Source organism: Melanaphis sacchari, unplaced genomic scaffold (assembly GCF_002803265.2).
Source record: "Melanaphis sacchari strain LSU unplaced genomic scaffold, SCAv2.0 Contig48_pilon_pilon, whole genome shotgun sequence".
In the NCBI taxonomy this organism is placed as follows: domain Eukaryota; kingdom Metazoa; phylum Arthropoda; class Insecta; order Hemiptera; family Aphididae; genus Melanaphis; species Melanaphis sacchari.
This window is the reverse complement of record NW_020271327.1, coordinates 173,145-193,044: the sequence shown is the minus strand read 5'-3', so window position 1 is coordinate 193,044 and position 19,900 is coordinate 173,145. Positions and strand designations below refer to the sequence as shown.

At 31.8% G+C, this 19,900-nt stretch overlaps 1 protein-coding gene across 1 annotated transcript; it reads right to left on the bottom strand.

Moving 5' to 3' along the window:
• Positions 1 to 1,205: 1,205 nt before the first annotated feature.
• On the bottom strand, positions 1,206 to 19,298 carry LOC112598517 (synaptic vesicle membrane protein VAT-1 homolog-like). The gene is made up of 9 exons (XM_025345018.1): positions 18,752 to 19,298; positions 9,510 to 9,639; positions 6,303 to 6,518; positions 3,008 to 3,147; positions 2,837 to 2,940; positions 2,707 to 2,762; positions 2,445 to 2,639; positions 2,165 to 2,360; positions 1,206 to 1,404 (listed from the first exon to the last, which is right to left on the bottom strand). Exons 1-9 carry the CDS (start codon positions 19,015 to 19,017, stop codon positions 1,370 to 1,372), a joined length of 1,338 nt encoding a protein of 445 aa, XP_025200803.1. The 5' UTR covers positions 19,018 to 19,298; the 3' UTR covers positions 1,206 to 1,369.
• Between the last annotated feature and the right edge of the window lie 602 nt (positions 19,299 to 19,900).

Sequence of the window (19,900 nt, the reverse complement as noted above, 5' to 3'; positions counted from 1 at the left end):
CAATTTATTAACCTTATACAGAAATATATAGTTTTAATTTCAATTAATGTATAAACAAGTTGCCATTTGCTAAACTAAAGGAATAATAAGAATGAGAAAATATCACATAACATTTTTATAATAAATTGCATTGTCAATAAAAATTTCGTTTTATTAAACATAGTATCTATAACAATACATTTCTGAAGTTAAATGTAGTGTGTGGTTACTTATTGATGATTTGTAATACCAGCTTCTAAAAGTTATTAAAAATATCTATCCGTAACACTCTTCAAATATATTATTACAAACAAATAAAAACATTCAATGCATAATCATAGTTTATATTAAATTTTAAATCTTAAACAATTGTCATCAGAATAGTACAGATGTGATAGTTGTGTATAATTTAAAATGGGTAGTATGTATTCGATTACAAGCTTGCATAATCACATCTAATATATTATTATTATCATAAAGATCCTTAAACCTATTATATAATTATTGTAGACAATTTTAATTATTTTTATTTTTTGATTAATGATCACTTATAGTAGTTATTGAATATACATATATAAATATATTATACTTATATATATTTTTTAATAGTTTTAAACAGCACAATAAATAATATATAATAATAATAATAATAATAATAATAAAAATAATAATAATAGCAATAATAATACTCATATAAATAAATAAATATATATGTGTGTGTGTTTATTGATATATTATACACAATTACATGCACACATTTATAATTTTTTTTTTTTTTTTTTGTTAAAACAGAATTCATCCAATCTACATAAATCTTAAAACATTTTTAGTATGTGTGTATAAATTAAAAATATATTGTTATATAATTTCCACATGTATTTATTCAGAAATTTTATATAAAAAAATAATGGAAAAATAAATCATTTCATGTTTCAGTATAATATAAAACTTAAAATTTAAGCTAAAAATAATAATAATAATAATAAATATAGTATAATAGAAAATGCATAAAAATGTACGAGCAAAATGAACCAAAACAATTATATAAAAATTAAAATAGAAGTATACATAATATTTGGTACATGTTTACTAGTAATTAATTAGCCTAGTGTAATAAATTGTTGATTAGGTAAAACAATTTATATCATTAATCAAAACAATAATATAGTATTATATAATATTATTTGACAAAGTATAAATAAAGGTTTGTCAATACTCAAATTATTGAAACAAATATTTAAAATATTGCTAAAAAGGCTAAAATTGATATTTCATAATATAGTATAATATAAGACTGGAAAAAGCACTAACGAGAAGTTTATTTTTTTATTATTATTATTATTAAATAAGTAGGTAGTAATCTTTGAGAATAATGTTTTCACTTGTGCATTCAACTTGATTCCTTTTCTTTCTCCTTCTCTTTAGCTGCAAATTACAAAATGTATTAATCATTTTAACAACATGTTTAATTAGTGTTTAGTTAATGTAAACAATTTAGTACTCTTTAGTCTTTAGTACTTCAATTAAACATAGAATATTAGAATTGTCATGGATTAATAACATTTAAAGAAAAAAATATTGTCTTTTTAGATTTAAACCTTATATTCAGTAATAATACTTAAATATTGATGATTGAAGAAAAATTGGAGTATATTTTGTAATGAATTTGAGAAATATAGATTAACAAAAGTTACTGAGGTTTTCTTTAAAGACTTACTTCATAATAAGTTAGATGCTTAATTTATCCAATATAAATATATACATATTTGAATCTACTTCAAACTTTTTTTATTAACAATAGTCAGTCATAATTGAATCACTAAATCAAACACCTAACTAAAGTAAATTATGAATTTCAACTAAATAAAAACAAGATAAAAATTTTTATTTTTTGTAATGTAAATCCAGATTGATGATTGACTATACTCTTTTTAAATGCCAATTTTGAGCATCTCTCATTCTTTCATTGAGACCAATTGCATTATGGCAAGGTATCACATAGATATATGTAGAAAAACCTAATTTTATCAAGCTACTGCATATTATTCTTGCTGGACTGAGTATAGCAATATATTATTTCTTAAGTACATTTAAAATGGTAAAAGTTGTAATTGATCTATTATATTTAATACATTTTAAATGAGTTTAATTATAGTAATTCATATAACAAATTAAATTAACATACTTGTAGGACTTGAAACTTCAGGAGTTGTAGTGCCATTAGCAGAAGAATCTTCTTCTTTCTTTTCCTTTTCTTTATCAGCATTCTTTGATTTTCCTTTAACCGGTGTAGCTGGCTTTGGTTTTGGTTCCAAGCTTGGATCCAAGACAATTTTTCCAATATTTTTTCTATCATGCATTTTTTGCATAGCCTCACCAACCTACAATTATTTATAAATACCAATGAAATATATACTTTATTATATAGCCACTTAAATTTTAAATTTTATAATATAAATACTAACATCTTCAAAAGCCCAAGTGGAATCAATAACTGGTTTAACTTTTCCATCCTTCCATAATCCAATAACTTTGTCAAATATGTTTCCTACATATTCAGATTGGTTTTGGTGGAACAATAATCGTCTTAAATTGAATCCCATAAGAGTTTTACTGTCATCAAACAATTTCAATGGAGAAATTTTATCCACTTGCCACCACTTCAAAAAAATAAAAAATAATTATTATTTATTTATTTTTATTATTAATTGGGTATTTAAAACTTACAGATTTAGCAGCACTAAAGAAACTTTTTGTTTCTCCTGTAACAATGTTGGATGAACCTAAAAAATTTTTTACATTATTTATTGACAACCAAACGTTTTAATTAATTAAAAAATATTAAATATATAATTACCAAACAAAATATATTTTCCCATAGGTTTTAAAAGAGAGTATCCACGGCTACATTCTTCGCCACAAACACAATCCAAAAAGAGATCCACTCCTTCTGGAGAAACCCTTAATAAATCAATTACAAATTTTAATATAAATTTAGTTAAATTATTAAATTATATAAGTAAATTACTTTCTAACTTCAGCAGCATAATCACTTCCACGTTCCAAAAGATGATCAATGGTTCCTTTTAAAGCTTCATGTTTAGTTTTTGATGCTACACCAAATACTGTGACATCTACTGTTTTGCAGAGTTGGGCAACTGCTTGACCCTAAAAAAATAAAAAGTATTATTTTTTCATTGCTGTTAAATTACTTGAAAAAAAATAATTGCTTTTTTTGTCTAATGATTTAGATTAAGGTAATTTATAGAATGTTCTCTGCACACAATAAATGTTCTAATAAATGTAATAAAAAGTTATCTTTTATCACTAAACATTAAAATATTAGTAAGTACTGATTTAATTTGATACAAGAAGACATTGTTATTTTTATGACTACAGCCGTAAAATTTCATACTAGAAACAATTTAAAATTACAATGTATGAGTTTAATTGTTTCACTTTCTATATATTTTTAATTAAATTTACTATTAAATTTAATAAAATACAAGACAAATAAAAACTGAAAATTGAAATATTTAACTCGTTAATAAATTTAATATTATTAGGTACCTAAATGAACTAAAATTTTAACTCTCTAACTGACTACAAAATATAATTCTGTCTTTAAACAATTAATAGGAATGATAATTAAAGTTATCAAAAATAGCTTTGTAAACACTTAAAATTGTAAAGTGACGAATATTATTAAAATCATATTTATATTGTGGGTTTTATAACAATTTTATATTCGTTGTGGGTTACTATTGTATCCCGTATCCCAGTATCCCACGGTTATTATTTTTTCATATCTTTATTGCAACTGGTTTTTGATAAGTCAAATTTTAGGTACCTTTTAATAATACTTGCCACTTAAATTGATTATCACTATTTGCGATTTATTTATCTACTGGATGAAGTTGTATAAAGTTGAACTCGTTTGTGTAAGTGAATCCCGCGTGACTATGCCATAATTATTTTTGTGATAGTGTTTTTTTTTTTTTAATTTTACCATGGATAAACGTGAATAAAAGTGTATTTTAAGCTTACTAGATGCTATAAATGATTCATCATCAGATAATGATGAAGTGGGTGGTATAAGTGATTATGAAATACCTAGATGATTATTTTGAGGAAAATGTTGAAAAGAATCAAGTGACAATTAACACGACATTTTAGAAACCGTAGATGATCTAGATTTTAGTAGTGAATAGTGATTTAGAAATGTCTGTGATAAATGCAATCATTGGGTATGTGAAAAACATTACTTAAAGGTATGTAATACTTGCATGGATTCTAGTGGTGATGTAATGGATGATAATTTTTAAAATATATAAATACATTTGTTTAATAATAATAATTATGATATTACTTTTTTTATTAATTTTATATGTAAAAATAAACCATTTTTATAATGTTAGATTATTTTAATTAGGGCTTTTTTTTTTTAAGTTGTATAACAAGAGAGTACAAATTAATAAAAGCCAAATAATTTATCGTAATTATGATTTTGTTCAAGTAGGATTAAAATTAAAGTATTATTAAAATTGGATATTTATTAATATGCATTATTTGTATAACATTATATTGTACTATGAACAATAGTATGATAATTTTGGGCTAAAAATTATATAAACACATTCTGGAAGTTCTCTATAATATAATGATATATTTAAAAATAATATTAATTAATCAAAATTGACTATTAAGGATTAATATTGATGGGGTACAATAGTAAGTAGTAACCCACGTGACCAATGACGTTATAAATAACAACGCGACTTATATCAGATATTGGTATACTAAACAGGAAAGTTGTATGTTCAGATGTTTTCATTGGCTATATAGGTACTTGTACATACTACACATAAATGTTATTAAGTTATGATTTACATTTTATAATCGGTTTTCTACTATTTTCACTATTTATCACAAAAACAAAAAAAATTATTCAATAATAAAATATGACGGACAAACCTAATAAAAATATAATATTCACATGTCGTTTAAATTCTTCGCTTTAATTATTTTATCAGCTTTTGACCATAGGTTATCGTGATAAACGATTCCTAATAATTTAAAACTTCATAACAGAAGTCATGAGATTTCTAATCTCTAAAATGTACAGTTGCGTAATATCAATTAAAACGACTAGGAGAAAATCGCAGAAGAGAGAGCGTCCATAATCGATTGATCGTGGTGAAAAACAATTGACATTTATAACACCGCCACACTAAGTAAACACGTGCCGCGTTTTCCTACGCCAGTCGGTATTTTTTTCACAGATGCATGTAAACTGTAGACTATGTAGTTTCTTATCTTTTGGCGGCGGGGAAATAATTAAATTGATTCATTACTCGGTTTGATTACGTATAATATTATTAATATTGTATCTTGTTCTTGTATGACATTTGCGACATTTCGAATCAAGCGTGCTCTTATAATAAGTAGGTACTCTAGACTATACAAATATAACAACATTCATATACATTATAATAATGACGGTGTTATATCACCATATCCAAAGTCTATTTCAATGGTATGCGCATTTTGGATTTACGAGTTAAAAACGTGTTTGTCCATGGTTTAGTTTTCAATTTTGAATGATCCAACATTGATGGTAAAACCAACAATGAAAGGTAGCTTATGGAGGATTAGCACGCTCAAATAATTCCCAAGCCCCCAAACTTAAATTTAATATATATATATATATATACGATTGACGGTTAAGTTTTATTTTACAGTTAATAATATTGGAATGTTTTTAATTATTACTTTATAATAATATATACATTTATAAACTCCATTTTACCTCCTGATCCAAATAAAATATTATAATGTAAGAACTAAACAGGAATTTTGATTAGAAGAAGAAAATGTACAAAATCAATAACAAACTTAACGGAAAAATTATAGGTAGACGGTAGACACAATAGTAGAATATTTTAGTGGTCTAACACACATAAACAATGTGGAGTGTAAAGGAAATCCCACTTCATCACAAATTCGAACAGTAACTTGCGCGCGTTTGAAATGTTATAATATTGTCTCCGAGTCTGGACCGTTAACTAATCAAAAGTTAGAAGTTATTTATGTTGGTGACTAAGTAATTTTTATCTGATCTAATTGGGGGGGGGGGTATAGTATTCACAACTAGACGTTATTACATCGTTTCGTATAACTTTATAAGTAACTTGAACATGTTGCAACTTGTAACTGCTGCAAGTTAAGTATTCTAACTTCGACTTAACTTAGTCACTCGGGCACGATTACCACTCTATACACCTAACGTATAATAACATATAATTAAAATATAATATACTTACCACTCCGCCACCAGCCGAGTGCAGTATCAGGCTGCTGCCGGGCTTGACGGCGCCCAGCTCGAACAGCAACACGTAAGCAACGATGTAGTTGGTGGCCAAGGCCGCGGCGTCCACGTAGTTCAGGTTATCCGGTATGGCAAACACGTTCTTGGCCGGTACGGATACGAGCTCGGACCACGCGCGCCACTCGGGCAGCGCCACAACGCGATCGCCGACCTGTAAATAAAATACACAGGATCGTTATTATGTTATTATATAATGAAAATACAAAATGATAAGCAGAAAATTCGTGTTGGTTCGACTATAACATAATATATATTCCATTATTTGAATAGATTAATTTTAAACTTTAATTTATTATAGTTTACTGCTGTTTATTTAATATTTTATGGGTGATGGATAATATTTTACTTATTTCGTCTCAAAAATATTCCGAACTGTTATAATATTTTATTCGTCCGCTATCGTATACCTATACTATGAAATACGTAACAATAATAATAATAATAATATCATCGTTGTTATTTTTATTATGGTAATCGATTCGCACGTGGGAGAACGACGTCTGTTTTTCATTTTTCTACAATAACTGACGAACAAACCGGTTGCCGGTCAAAAACGATAAAAAAAAAGTATTTTTACGAGCACTGGGGGCTAATAATAGTATTTAATAATAATAGGGGACTGAAGATGTATTGCCTTGGAGCTTTTTTAATTTTCCAAACGTATGATTATTACGGATCCAATTATCATAGAACTCAATATACACGAGTTAGTTTGACACTATTGTATTATAGCTCATAATATGATATGCAATATTAATACATCGATATATTATTGTGATATTATAGTTTGATTAAATAGCCAATAGGTCATATTAATGTTAGAGACATTAATTGAATAATTTGATAATATGTGTATCATATATCAATTATCAAATAATACTATAATTACAATTATTACATAAAGATTGAGCCCATATAAAATTATAATAACTATTAAGACAAAAAAATATATAATTTTATTAAATTTGAAAATAAAATTGTATAAACAATGCTTTTATCCGACGTTTTTGTTATACACCAATATCCTAGTTTTATTATTTCATAAAAATAATAACTATTATTTTAACATTCGCTGAAAATAAACACAATATTGATGAATATTGATGAATATTTTGAATATTTTATGTTTTCACCATAATCTATTTAAAAAAAGAACTCTTGATATTTAATATGTAGATACCAGTTTTTTTATCATTCAGTCGTTTACATAATGTAACTGAATTTAACATATTTATTTAATCAAAATGTAAACTAATTTTTTTTTGAAAAAAATGTAAGTTTGTTTTCGGCGGTATCTCCGACGAAAAAAACCCAGACGTTCACGTATATACTTCTCTTTCTCTTCGTCTTGTTAACGATCTGCATCTGGTTTAACACATTCGAGTTGTCACTTATTATAAGGGAGAAAAAAATAATCACGTGTTGATGTACTTAATGGTTTCCAAGACTGCAATGGTGATACACCATCTCGCAGCTGCGATGCAACGTTATTTGGGCCTTTTTTTGTGGTTTACCTCCGCCGAAAAAAGAAATATTGCGTGCATAATTAACATTTGTCTGTACAATCGTGATGTTGACATTATTAGCGATTGGCGACGAATGATAACGACGACCATGACGTGGTGTAAACGTACACGCGAACTAAAAATTCGATCGAATTGGCCGTTTATCCATTTACCACTACGATGAATAATGATCACTCCTTATAAATGCCGGACCATTGAATAGGTGTGTGGTGTGGTGTGTGGTGTGTGTGTGTGTGTGTGTGTGTGTGTGTGTGTGTGTGTGTAATACAGTATTCGATTATTAAATAATTAGACTCAATGAGGATCAATTATCGTCATTATTCACGTTTCACACGATATCGCAGCACATTCTTGGGTCTGTGGCCCGCACGTGTGAGAGCGCACACCGAGTGTCCACGTCTCTGTGATGCTAAAGTATACAAATAAGCGACGGCAGCAAACGGCGCATCTTCACTACTTTCCCCCCAACAAACGTTATTATAAAAAAGAAACGGTCTATTAACATTTTTTTTTTACTTAATCATATTGAGGACGACGACGTTTGCATACCTCGAGGTTAGTAATCCGTATAGCTTCTCTATGCGGGTTATAGTTTAATTATTATCATCTATATATACGGCACACGCACCGCTACAGTATATATATATTATGTACACGCCGGACCCTTCTGTGACATTGAACAGTGTAATAATACGTCCCGTCACTTAAGAAAATAACCGTCACTCTGTCGCCACTCCGGTCTAGATGATAAAATTGTATTTGTATTATACTAAAATTTACCACAGACGATTCTATTGTAAGTATAAAGAGTAAGGATGCCACGGAATGCCGCACCTCCTTCACCTCTACGCTTATTTTAACCGCACGTGGTTTGCACGAACGATTAGAAACTTGTCCCTTCCGACGACTGTGTATACACAGATATACGAGGTTAATGTCAAACAACGCGTTTTATTGAACCGCGATGATGGAGACCGAGATGAATGTGATGTGATGAACATTGAAATCTATCCCTGTCGATCGTTAATAGTATACATTCCTTCACATCTATAATACTTAATCGTGTCTTTAACACCAGACAAGGCGGCTGTATGGGTACTGTGTATACATAACAACATTCTATGTACATACGCCACTATATACAAAAGAGATTACGTTCGCAATGTACACACGAGTGCCGGATGCAAACCGACGCTTCGGTGGACGGAATAGTTTAAATTAAGCCGAGCTGTTAAACGAACACATGCATTTTTCTCGGGTATCAAGTGACTCGTGTGTACATAAGATAGATCATTATTCATTACTAATCTCCGTCAAACACTCGCGTGGGCAACGATACGCGAATATTATTTTCGTTTCATTATTCATTTGTCTATTAAAAGAATTTGACACCGGAGATTCGCGTACATAATATTATGAAGTAAAAATCTAGAGCGACCGGAAAATTGATACGCCTACGGTCTATGTTTCAAAACTTGATACTAACGATGACCACAATAATAATAATACATCATACACGTGGATTGGTTGGTCACAAATTTATATCACTGTAGTTATAATATGTAGTCGTTGTTTTTTGCATCATGATGCATAAGTATACAGAAGATATTTCTCACCTTGAACTTCTCAACACCTTCTCCGACTTGCTCGATGATGCCGGAACATTCGAAACCCAATATGAACGGAGCTTTAGGCAGAGACTCGATCACGCCTTGTCGGGCCATTAAATCTTGGAAATTCAAACCACTAAAAAATAAAAATTACCAGAATAATTAATAAAAATGCATTACATAAGCAATTTTGTTATACAACTATTTTCTTTTAACAGAATGTAATAAATGAAAAATTGCAAACTCCATGATCGCTTTGTCGTCATCAGATAAAATTATTATATTATTATACTTATTTTTATAACCTACATTGGACAAATAGTTATAAAGAAAGACACGGAAAAACCTGATAAGCTCTATGCTGAAATTGTTTTTTGTGTACAATATATGTACATATTATTACCGATTAGTCGATATAAAAATAGGATATTTATGTAAGTATCTACTTAAGTACTATCAAGCATTTACAATAAATTATAACATAATCATCATTATCTATCTCCTTTCAAACAGACGAGATTGTCGCGATAAAAAAGTAGAAATTCAAAAAGCGAAGGGTAGTTACTAGTTACAGCTGTGTATAGATAGTATATATACGTGTAGTAAGTATATATTACAATTAAATTCATTGATATCGATAACAATCGAATACAGGAGTCATTTCAAACATATATTGCCGATGCGACACATACGACACTTTCATTTTCGCGTAAAAATTACGTCGCCATCGTCGTTGTACACAAAAATGGGTTTTGTGTATTTTTTTCAATTTATACAATTGAAAAATGTAATCCATTTATTGTGTCGCCTACACCGACGGGCGGGCGGTGCCCTATATAAGTATATATAATAATATGTATATACATATATCGCTATTTACACGATACACGGGAAACGAGGTGATTCAGAACGACAATGTATAATCGGGTTTTAAAAGCATTCCAGCCCGCTGCCGCCATGTCAGTGCGCCAAATCAAGGGGGTGGTATGTATAAATATATGGTGCACACCGAAAACGTTGCCATTATTGGCCGTTGCGCGCCCGAGTTGGCCCGATTTTTATTTTATTACGAGACACGATCGAGTGCAATAATTACATCGAAATGTAAACGGAGCGCGACGACGACGAGGGTGCAGTGGCGACGACGATGACGGCGTCCGTCGCGTGACCGACGGCAGTTAAACGCGTAGTACAAGTGATATTATACATAATATTGTAACGTATTCGGGTGGAATAACCCCTGGAGGGATGGAGAAGTGGCGGCAGTCGCGAATAGTACACAGTTGTATTATAGATATATATATTATAAATATGTTTGGTGTGGTAGTCGGCCGGCGGTATGTAAGTGCAGGTATAGTAGTCATCGTGAATTGTACTATGTAGTGTTCACGGTGTGTATTCACGAGCGTCTGTGTGACGGTGGTGGTCGCATGGGGGTGCAAAAGGGAGGAAAAACCGCATTTATCGGTGACGCCGACGTGTCTAGACGTGTTGTACAGTCACGTAACGCGGTTGCCGCCAGCCGTCGGGCCTCCACGACATTGCACGTTACCCATTATATATTATTATATAGGTGTATTATTTGTAACGACCACGTAGTTTTTGTAATATTTATATAATACTATTACTACTACTATGCACGGCGATACGTTATTATTATTATTAGGTGCGTTGTATATACATATTATAACGCACGTATGTGATGTATAATAGTAATAATATCATAACCCATAAAATTTTTTATAATAATAAAATAAGTTAAGGTTAATATGAATACGTGCAGGCGGTGCCGACACTCATTCGTTAAAACGAGGTCCGTCGTCGTAACGATAAATAAAAAAATCGCGACACCAGTCTTATTTTTAATCCCTTCGGATTATTAATATTATTGCCCAACGACTACCCACGCGTAATAACAACCACTGCTCGCAATAGTGTTTAATAATTTAATGAGTTTCTTCGGAGCCACTTATTATCTGCCGGCGTACCATAAAATTTCTTGTTGTGTTAGGCGTGCGACCGTAAATCATTTTGATAACGGTTTCTATTTTGCGTCCCTGTATACAATGCTACACAACGGAAAACACTCTTAAAAGATTAACTAAAATCTTTGGCTATGACGAGGACGTTTTCATAATATAACGTTACTTCCGCCTATTGACGTGGGTCACGAAATAATAGCGTTTCTCGATCACCCGTTTACGTCGCAGCCACCTCGACTTGTTTATTCGAGAAAATCGGAAGTAAGATTAATAATATATACTGTTCCGGAGGTACCTCAAGTATTATGAACTGCAATTGGAAAACAGAGAAAATCAGTCGACCATGCAACTTATTCCCACTTTTTTTTTATCTAATAAAACACGATTGTGTACGTTTAATGTATAGTTACTTCCTAAATCGTGCCACTGTGCCAGCGTACGACGAATGCAGATTTCTCCTTGTCGACGATTTACGACAATCGTAACAGAAAAAACTTTTCTTTTCCAACCCTCCTCCCACTACCACAGTTCTATATATTTTATATCACTATTTGATGCACGATTCACTGAATGTCTTGAAGAAAAAATAATAACAAAATAATGACTTTATTATTTAGACACTTGGGCAAACAGATAAGGTCAAAACATATCGGCGTGCATTCGTTGCGGGTTTGGAAACACGAAAGCTACTTAAATATTATTGCTTTTAATTTTTACTTTGTAGTATGGTAGTATGATTCAACATTTTATAGATGTCTATTGAATTATTATTATTTTATCCACAATAATTCTGATTGTTGTTCAAAGGATCCGACCTCATTTTATTATTATTTTTCACTGTTAACGATATATATTGTTTATTAGCTTAAAATGATATAGGCATTATTACTATGCATTGAAAAAAAAATATTCTTTGTGTTTATACACGTGTTGACATGACATAATATAAATCATCTGTTGATAATCCCGGCATCATCAACCTAAATCATTATAATATATTATATTGTACAGAAAATAAAAAAAAAATAGGTATTGAAATTCGTAATGGGATCAAAAACTTATTTATTTTCTATGATATATAACGTTAATCATAAAAACACCTAGAATCGGTGTCTTCGACTTGAAATATTTGAAAATAAAATTCATAGCAATGACAGTATACATAAAACGCATGGAAATGTTATTGCTACATAGGTATGTAGACATGCAGTAAAATGAAAATGCAATATGCATATTAAGTTGTACTTAGTGTTTGATAATAATCATTATTATACAATATATAGTCGACATTTAACTCTAAAAATAAGCATGAGAAAATTATTAAATATGTATTTCATACTGTAATCAACTAAACGTTTCAATTAATATTATATGATACAACATTATGCAATAATAGGCACTAGAAACGGTAGAAATTTTAATCTAATAATCTTCTTTGATGGTATTAGAAATAAAATAATGTAAAAGACATTACCGAATCTAAGTAAAAAAAAAAACCGTAAAAATAAATTACAAGAGTAATAATAATAATTACTGGCATTGTTTTTGAGTCAATTAGCCAAAATACTAAACATAAAAGAACAGTGATAGTGTACGTGACACTGACCTCGGCACCCGTAACGTAAAAATAAATTTTACAAGTAATGTGGGGGATGTACAAAATTTTGATATGGAGGTTACAAATTTGTATAAATATCTTACAATTATTACTGGAGCTAAATTTTAAATATGCGGGTACCAGCGTAACGATTGACATACCTATTATATATTTATTTATAATATTGTTAGTGTTATCGAAAATACGATGACACATCAGTTGTTGAGTTAACGAGCACTATCAAATATTTAATCCTTATTAAATTTATCTCGGTCAAAAGTCGAAATTATTATTATTATTATTTAGCTATAACTTATAAGTAATCATTTATCACCTATCATTAAAATAACGATAGTCTTTTGTCATGTACAATTTAAACATTTGAGTATATATATTACAATTGGTAACATAACTATATTATTTTCTGAAATAAAAGTTTATTTGTATTTAAAATATTTTGTTGTACCACTTATTATTATTGATAAATATATATTAAAAATGTAAAATCATTAACCACCAACATTAAATATTAATTCAAAGTTTTAGATTATAAATTTATATTTGTATAATGATAAATACATCAAACATATTATATTATTTATTTTTAATTTAATTTTAATGCCACTATAATATTCTTGAAAAATCAATGGAATGCCCGATATCAGGCAATTATTGCTTATTTTTACTTTTTAAATGAATTATAATTTATTGTAATTAATAAACAGTAATAGAAAATCACAACGGATGGCTCTAACAAGTATTTTTAAGGTAAGTATTTTGTTGATTAGTAGCGTAGGTACTAGATAGTGGTATATAATGAAACGTAATAAACTTATACATTTTTAGTTATGTGTATCTATTTTAAAAATCTCACATCACGTTTTAGACGAAACAAATCGCTTAAATTATCAACACTGAGATAGTTCTGGTTAAAAATTTGATCAAATTAGTATTTAAGGTGGTCTAAATTAGTCAAGATTATTCCTTTCTTCAAACAATTTTAGTTTTGTTGCAATCAAAAAATATTAACTAAATGAAATATGAAATTTTTCACTTTTTTATATAACATCATTATTTTAACAGTGAAATTTTCAAAATATTTACACTATTTTTAAACAATCATTTTATAGTTCATACCATCAATCTATTCACACCATTCTTCGGTATTCCGATATTTATGAATAACTCCATGCATTTTTTGGTAAAAATTAGTAAATTTTCACGAATTAAGAAAATACTTAAGCAATATTGCGATGATATAAATATATTAATAGATATTTACTAATTACTAGGTATCTGTTAAACTAGATGCCGATCCATCCACCTTTTTCGATCATTTTTTACATACAATATTAATTAAAATTTCTAAATTGATTACTGTCCTACTCAATGATAAAATACTCTCAGAATCTAATATACAGCAGAGCGAGTTCTCCAATCTTTTATATTAAGTTTATCAGTTTCAAGAGGAAAATGGAAATATTTGTTTTTAAATTTACAGTCAAAAAACACTTGTCGGTATACAAAAAATTGATGAAATATTGATGACTAATGTAAATTTCAAATGATGTACGTAATAAAACTACATGAACGCGCCATCGTATAAAAATATCATTAGTATAACTACGAATTAAATAAAAATCAACATATTATACAGTAATTTATTTGGTGAATGAAAAATATGTTAGGTATTTCACTTAAAAGAGGAATTCCTTCACGATTTCTAATAACACACCCCTGCGGCAAGGAATGTTTCTTTACAATAAGTGTATTGTCCAATCGAGTTTTTATACCATAAATCCTTTGTTATACATTTCGTATTTTTCAACCCCTATCTAGGATTTTATCGAGAATAATTTTTATTTTCCGATAGAGTTAGGTTTTGAATTTTTAGACTATACATTAAACAATGCATGTTAGGCAAAAATATGGCGAAATCTGTTGATACTATTTAAATTATTACGGTGCTGTATAAAATAATAACTGTTAAAATAGTTATAAAATTAGTATATTTTTTGAGGATAGGTTATTTACTGATAATTTAGTTGAAAAAATATAATAAAACAATAAAATAGTAAAAATGATGATATATACCTAATATTAATCACTAAATAAATATTTTCGTCAACACTCCAATATTTCAATTATTTTTGTCAAAATGTCAATTATTATTTGTATCCATATTTCATTTATTAAGTTATTATCATATAGTGGTACGCCATCGCATGTTATTTATTGGCAATATAGTAATTTTCCTAGAAGTAGGAATAAATACTATAAAATAATTCTTTTAAGTGTAGGATAATAAAACGTATTGTTATTGAAATTAATCATTTTACACATTAGTCTTCGAATTCCGTAGGTAATATAAAATAATGGGATCGGCCTGAATGACTCATCGCGAACCGAGGTGGAAGCCTTTTCGCATCGACCGATCGATCACAAAACTACGTACACACCCATTCATACTAAAATCTGCTACAAAAACATAATTTCCTTTAGCACTTCACTTTTCGAGAATGCGAACGACTGGCAACATGATAACGAGTTTTGAGAAAAGCAGTTGAAACAAGAAGTTTTTTTTTTTGAAAAGACAGAGCGAAATAAAGGGTGACATAAAGCTAATCGTCGGGTTATAGACTTAGGTGGTATCGGTGGTTAGGGAGTAGATGTGAGGAATAACGCGTCGAAAGGGTGGCGACTTGTAAACCACCGTTGCACACTAATGTTGTCTGCTGTTATAAAGTACGATATAACACTAGACTTGTTGATCCCTTGGCGATATTATGATAACGAGCGCATGTGTGCGAGCCAAGACGGGCGACAAAGGCAGTGTATAACCGTCGAACCCGTCGCCGCCGTTGAAACCGATCGCAACATGTGTTCGTGTCGTCAGCGGCGGACGCGGCGTTGCCAGGTTTGGTCAAAACATCCCTACTGTGGCACCACCGCGAGCCAAGCCCCATACATACATGTATAATATGATAATACTAAATACAATACACGCCCATAACGTCCGTTTGCAAATAAATGCGAGTCGTACATTATTTTGTTGCAAGTCCCAAAACGATTTCGTTTACGAGTACATCCCAATTATTACGATACAAAAGAAACCGGATTTTGTTTGAATAGGTACTATAAGAATTTATTTCGTCATTCGGCAAAAAAGATTTTGACTCTCGATGACGTAAATATAAATGTCTAATTTTACAACGAAACCTCTTGGCGAATAATTTATTTTTCTGTTTTACCCCGACGATCGTTTCGAACGTCATAAAATTTACGATTCTCTCTTCTCCGGCGGTTTTTTTTATAAATATTTATTATTGATTTATTTTTTTTATCGTTATTCTATTATTTTTAAAACACGTGGTTGATCCGCACATAATAGAATTATTTATTTATTACGTGGTGATTTTATAGCTCCACGATAGAACTACAGGAGAATAAAATTGTAATTCATAAGTACCTATAGCAAACAATACTCGTCGATAAAAAAAGAACCGCGACTACGATTAATGATAGCCACCCAAGTTTTCGCCTACTAGGCCAAAACAGATACTAACCGTATCCGGTACGCACGGTGTTAGGAAAAATGGAATGCTACTCTATCGCATTCTATGGCAGCAAAAGTGGTAGGAGAGAGGGTAAGATTTCCACTACGTCGAAATAGAAAAAAAAACCATCGAGACAATATGCGATTGAACATACTATTTTACATCACTAAAAAACGAATATCCCGGGGAATTGCATTTTAAACATTTGCTTGCTTTATTCATAGCCGGGTCGGGGGTTAGTGACTGTTGGTAAATGAAGGACAAGCGGGTGGAGGACGTTACGTTTTCGCGAGTGTTAGGTCAGTCACATTCAACGGGTTTTCGGGGGAACGAACAAGTAGTAAAATACGCCTTCGCATGAACAAGCGCACACACACGCTCTAAAATTATTACATAATATAATATATATTTATATACATTGTTGAGTTGTAGTTTTTGTCTTTCGATAGTGTTCAGACGGTGGCGTGCGCGTCTCAGCCAAGGTTATCCAATTCCCTTTTCACTAAGCTATTATTATTTTATTTTGTTCGTTCTGGTAATTGAACAAAATCCGACCGTTAAAAACTCGGTCGAGTTTACATACGTAGATAATATTCAAATGACTCGATCATCATTTCGTCGTCCTACAAACGAGTCGGTGGTAATAATAACTTTAATTTTTTTCGTAGAACCACCGCAACAACAGGCAACAATTCTGAAAATTCCGTTATTTTCTATTTCCGTGATGGTCGGGTAACACAAACAACCAATTATTTATTTTTTTATGTTTTCGATATTAATCTGTCATCATTGAATACTACGATATAGGTATATACATATCTATTTTTTTACTGTTTGAAGAGCTGTTATGCGTTTGAGCGTACAAATCGAATGTACAATATGACAGATTTTTGAATACCTTGATGGTTATGGTTATCAATAATAAGTATTAGTAGTAATAGAAAAAATAAATCAAGTGTTATTTGTTAATTGTGGAAATTGAAAATAATTTAACAATATTTGATCGTCCATATGTTTCGTTTCGTTTTCTCGCTAATATCCCGCCCGTCCGACAACTATTGTTATGCGCGAACTCGACGAAACGCAACACGTTGTCGACTCAATGACTGTCGAACAACGGAATACCTAACCCCAGTGTTTCCACCCGATGGACGAGTCTACTGCGGGTCCGATTACCGTGGAGAACTATCGCGGTGAAAAGGGGAGAAAAAACCCGCCCGAGACGTACGCATTTAATCCCCGTTCGGTGTTTGTGTACACACGAACGGCGGACGAATAGAAAAGAGAATATTAATAATTATAATAGCAACGACAATGTATAAAAGAGATTCGGACACAAATAAACAGGTGGGAACGGCGGGACAGCTGCTACCTATGTACGTCAATCCCGATTCGGGAGGGGTCCTATTACCGTAGCCGCCGCGAGTAACGATTTATGGCCGAAAAGACGAATCGCCGCCGCTTCGTAACACTCGTGCGAAAACTAACGCAGAACATTATTATTTATGGTAATCGTTTGTCCTCGTTCGTGGACTTAAGACCTTAGCGAGGGATTACGACTAACAGGTAGCCGGTAGATACGAGCTGACGTGATATTATATCTATCTAACCGCTCGACAACGAATGCAGGGGCATCGGCGATCGATGAAAAATAAATCGTGGGATAACAACAGGTTAACGTCGTCTTACGTACAAGTTGTTGCATTTGGAACACTAATAATCATTCCACAGGGTTATGAGAAGGTTGCTAAATAACGTTATTCGGAGCAAAAAAAAAGAAAGAAAAACGCCCAGGGCGGCGGCAACACCCTTACACAATTTTCTACCCAATAACAACTATTCTGTTCTTATTTTGTGTTCGACGACCAAACAAAAACAATCGCGGTAAAACACACAATGAATGGTAATATTAAAAAATATTACTATGTCCGCGGAGATCTATTTTTACACACCAACTAGAGAGGGAGTGCGCCCAAACCGTTACACACCACCATATGTTAGAATCGGCATTACGTCGGCGATGGATTGTTAGTACAAAAATCGGACGACTGATACTCACAGGGGTAAAAAAAAAAATGTAAAACTATAAAGTTTTGAAAAAAGATAACTCACCACGCCTTTACCCTGATCACGACTTCACCCTCGCCCATGGTCGGTTCGGGTTTCTTCAGGATCTTGACGGACTTGAGGCCGCCGAATCCGGTGAGCACGACGGCTCTCATCTCGGCCTTCGGTGGTTCCTCGACGGCGGCTGCCGCAGCTTTGCCGTTGCCCTCAGCTTTTGGCTGTTCAACAGCGGTCTCGGTGGCCGGTTTCTCCTGTGCCTGGTCGTTTACGGCCGCTGCTGCTGCCGCTACTGGTGCATTTTCCTCAGCCATATTATTATCGTTGGTCGTAGATGATTTTTAAAATTTCGAAAATTTGTACGAGTGAAAACCCTCGTTGATATATCGTTGTCAGAAAAAAAAATGATACGAAACGCTAAATCGTCGATTGTTTGTAACCGGCGTACGAGCGGGATTTCGTATGCAAGTGAGTGACGGTTGAAATAACGACTGACTGAGTCCGCGTTACAACGATGAGTGCCGAGTGGATCGAGAACGTTATGTACGTATTGGCGCCGACAGCGTTGCCGAAAGAATACGGAGCGCGGATTGTGGTAGTGGTGGCGGCGGCGGCGGCGGCGGCGTCGATGATTCGTCCGGCGGCAGTGGTGCTGAGTGCTGTCGGGGCCGGGTGGCGGCAGTAAGTTTTACGCCACCCTCTCGTGCAATAAAATTCCTACTCTTCTATAATATTCTATACACGTCCTGGGAGCCGCAGTGTGGCCACGTGACCGTTGTGTAGTTACCGTACGGTGACGGGGTACCGAAATACGATAATTATGCGGTCGGCCGGCCGGCGAAACGGAAGTTCGTTATTACTTATTACCGCGCGACGTTTGGGCGTGCACTGCACACATAAGTTTGGCGCCTGCCATCGCCCATGTCCTATAGTAATATTCAGTATTGTCGGTTCCGTCTCATAAAATGATGTCCGAGATTTTGCATTAAGCTTTTTTTCATTTCAAAATTCGATACCGAAGAACCCCCAACAATAGTATACCTACATTGAACACAACTTTTACAATTATTTTTCCTTTCAATACAATCGTTTTCGATGAGTGCCCATGAAAAAAAATAACCAAATATATTTCGTATCAGACCGTAATATAATTTATAATACCACTTAAAGTGGAAAAAACTGTATCTATGTAGGTAT

Excerpts from the sequence above, each read along its gene's own strand:
- LOC112598517 (XM_025345018.1), bottom strand. The coding sequence starts at position 19,017 with ATGGCTGAGGAAAATGCACCAGTAGCGGCAGCAGCAGCGGCCGTAAAC. Across the intron at positions 9,640-18,751 it reads GTGATCAGGGTAAAGGCGTG|TGGTTTGAATTTCCAAGATT; the intron begins GTGAGTTATCTT and ends TTTATTTTTTAG. Across the intron at positions 2,640-2,706 it reads TCTTTAGTGCTGCTAAATCT|TGGTGGCAAGTGGATAAAAT; the intron begins GTAAGTTTTAAA and ends ATTTTTTTGAAG.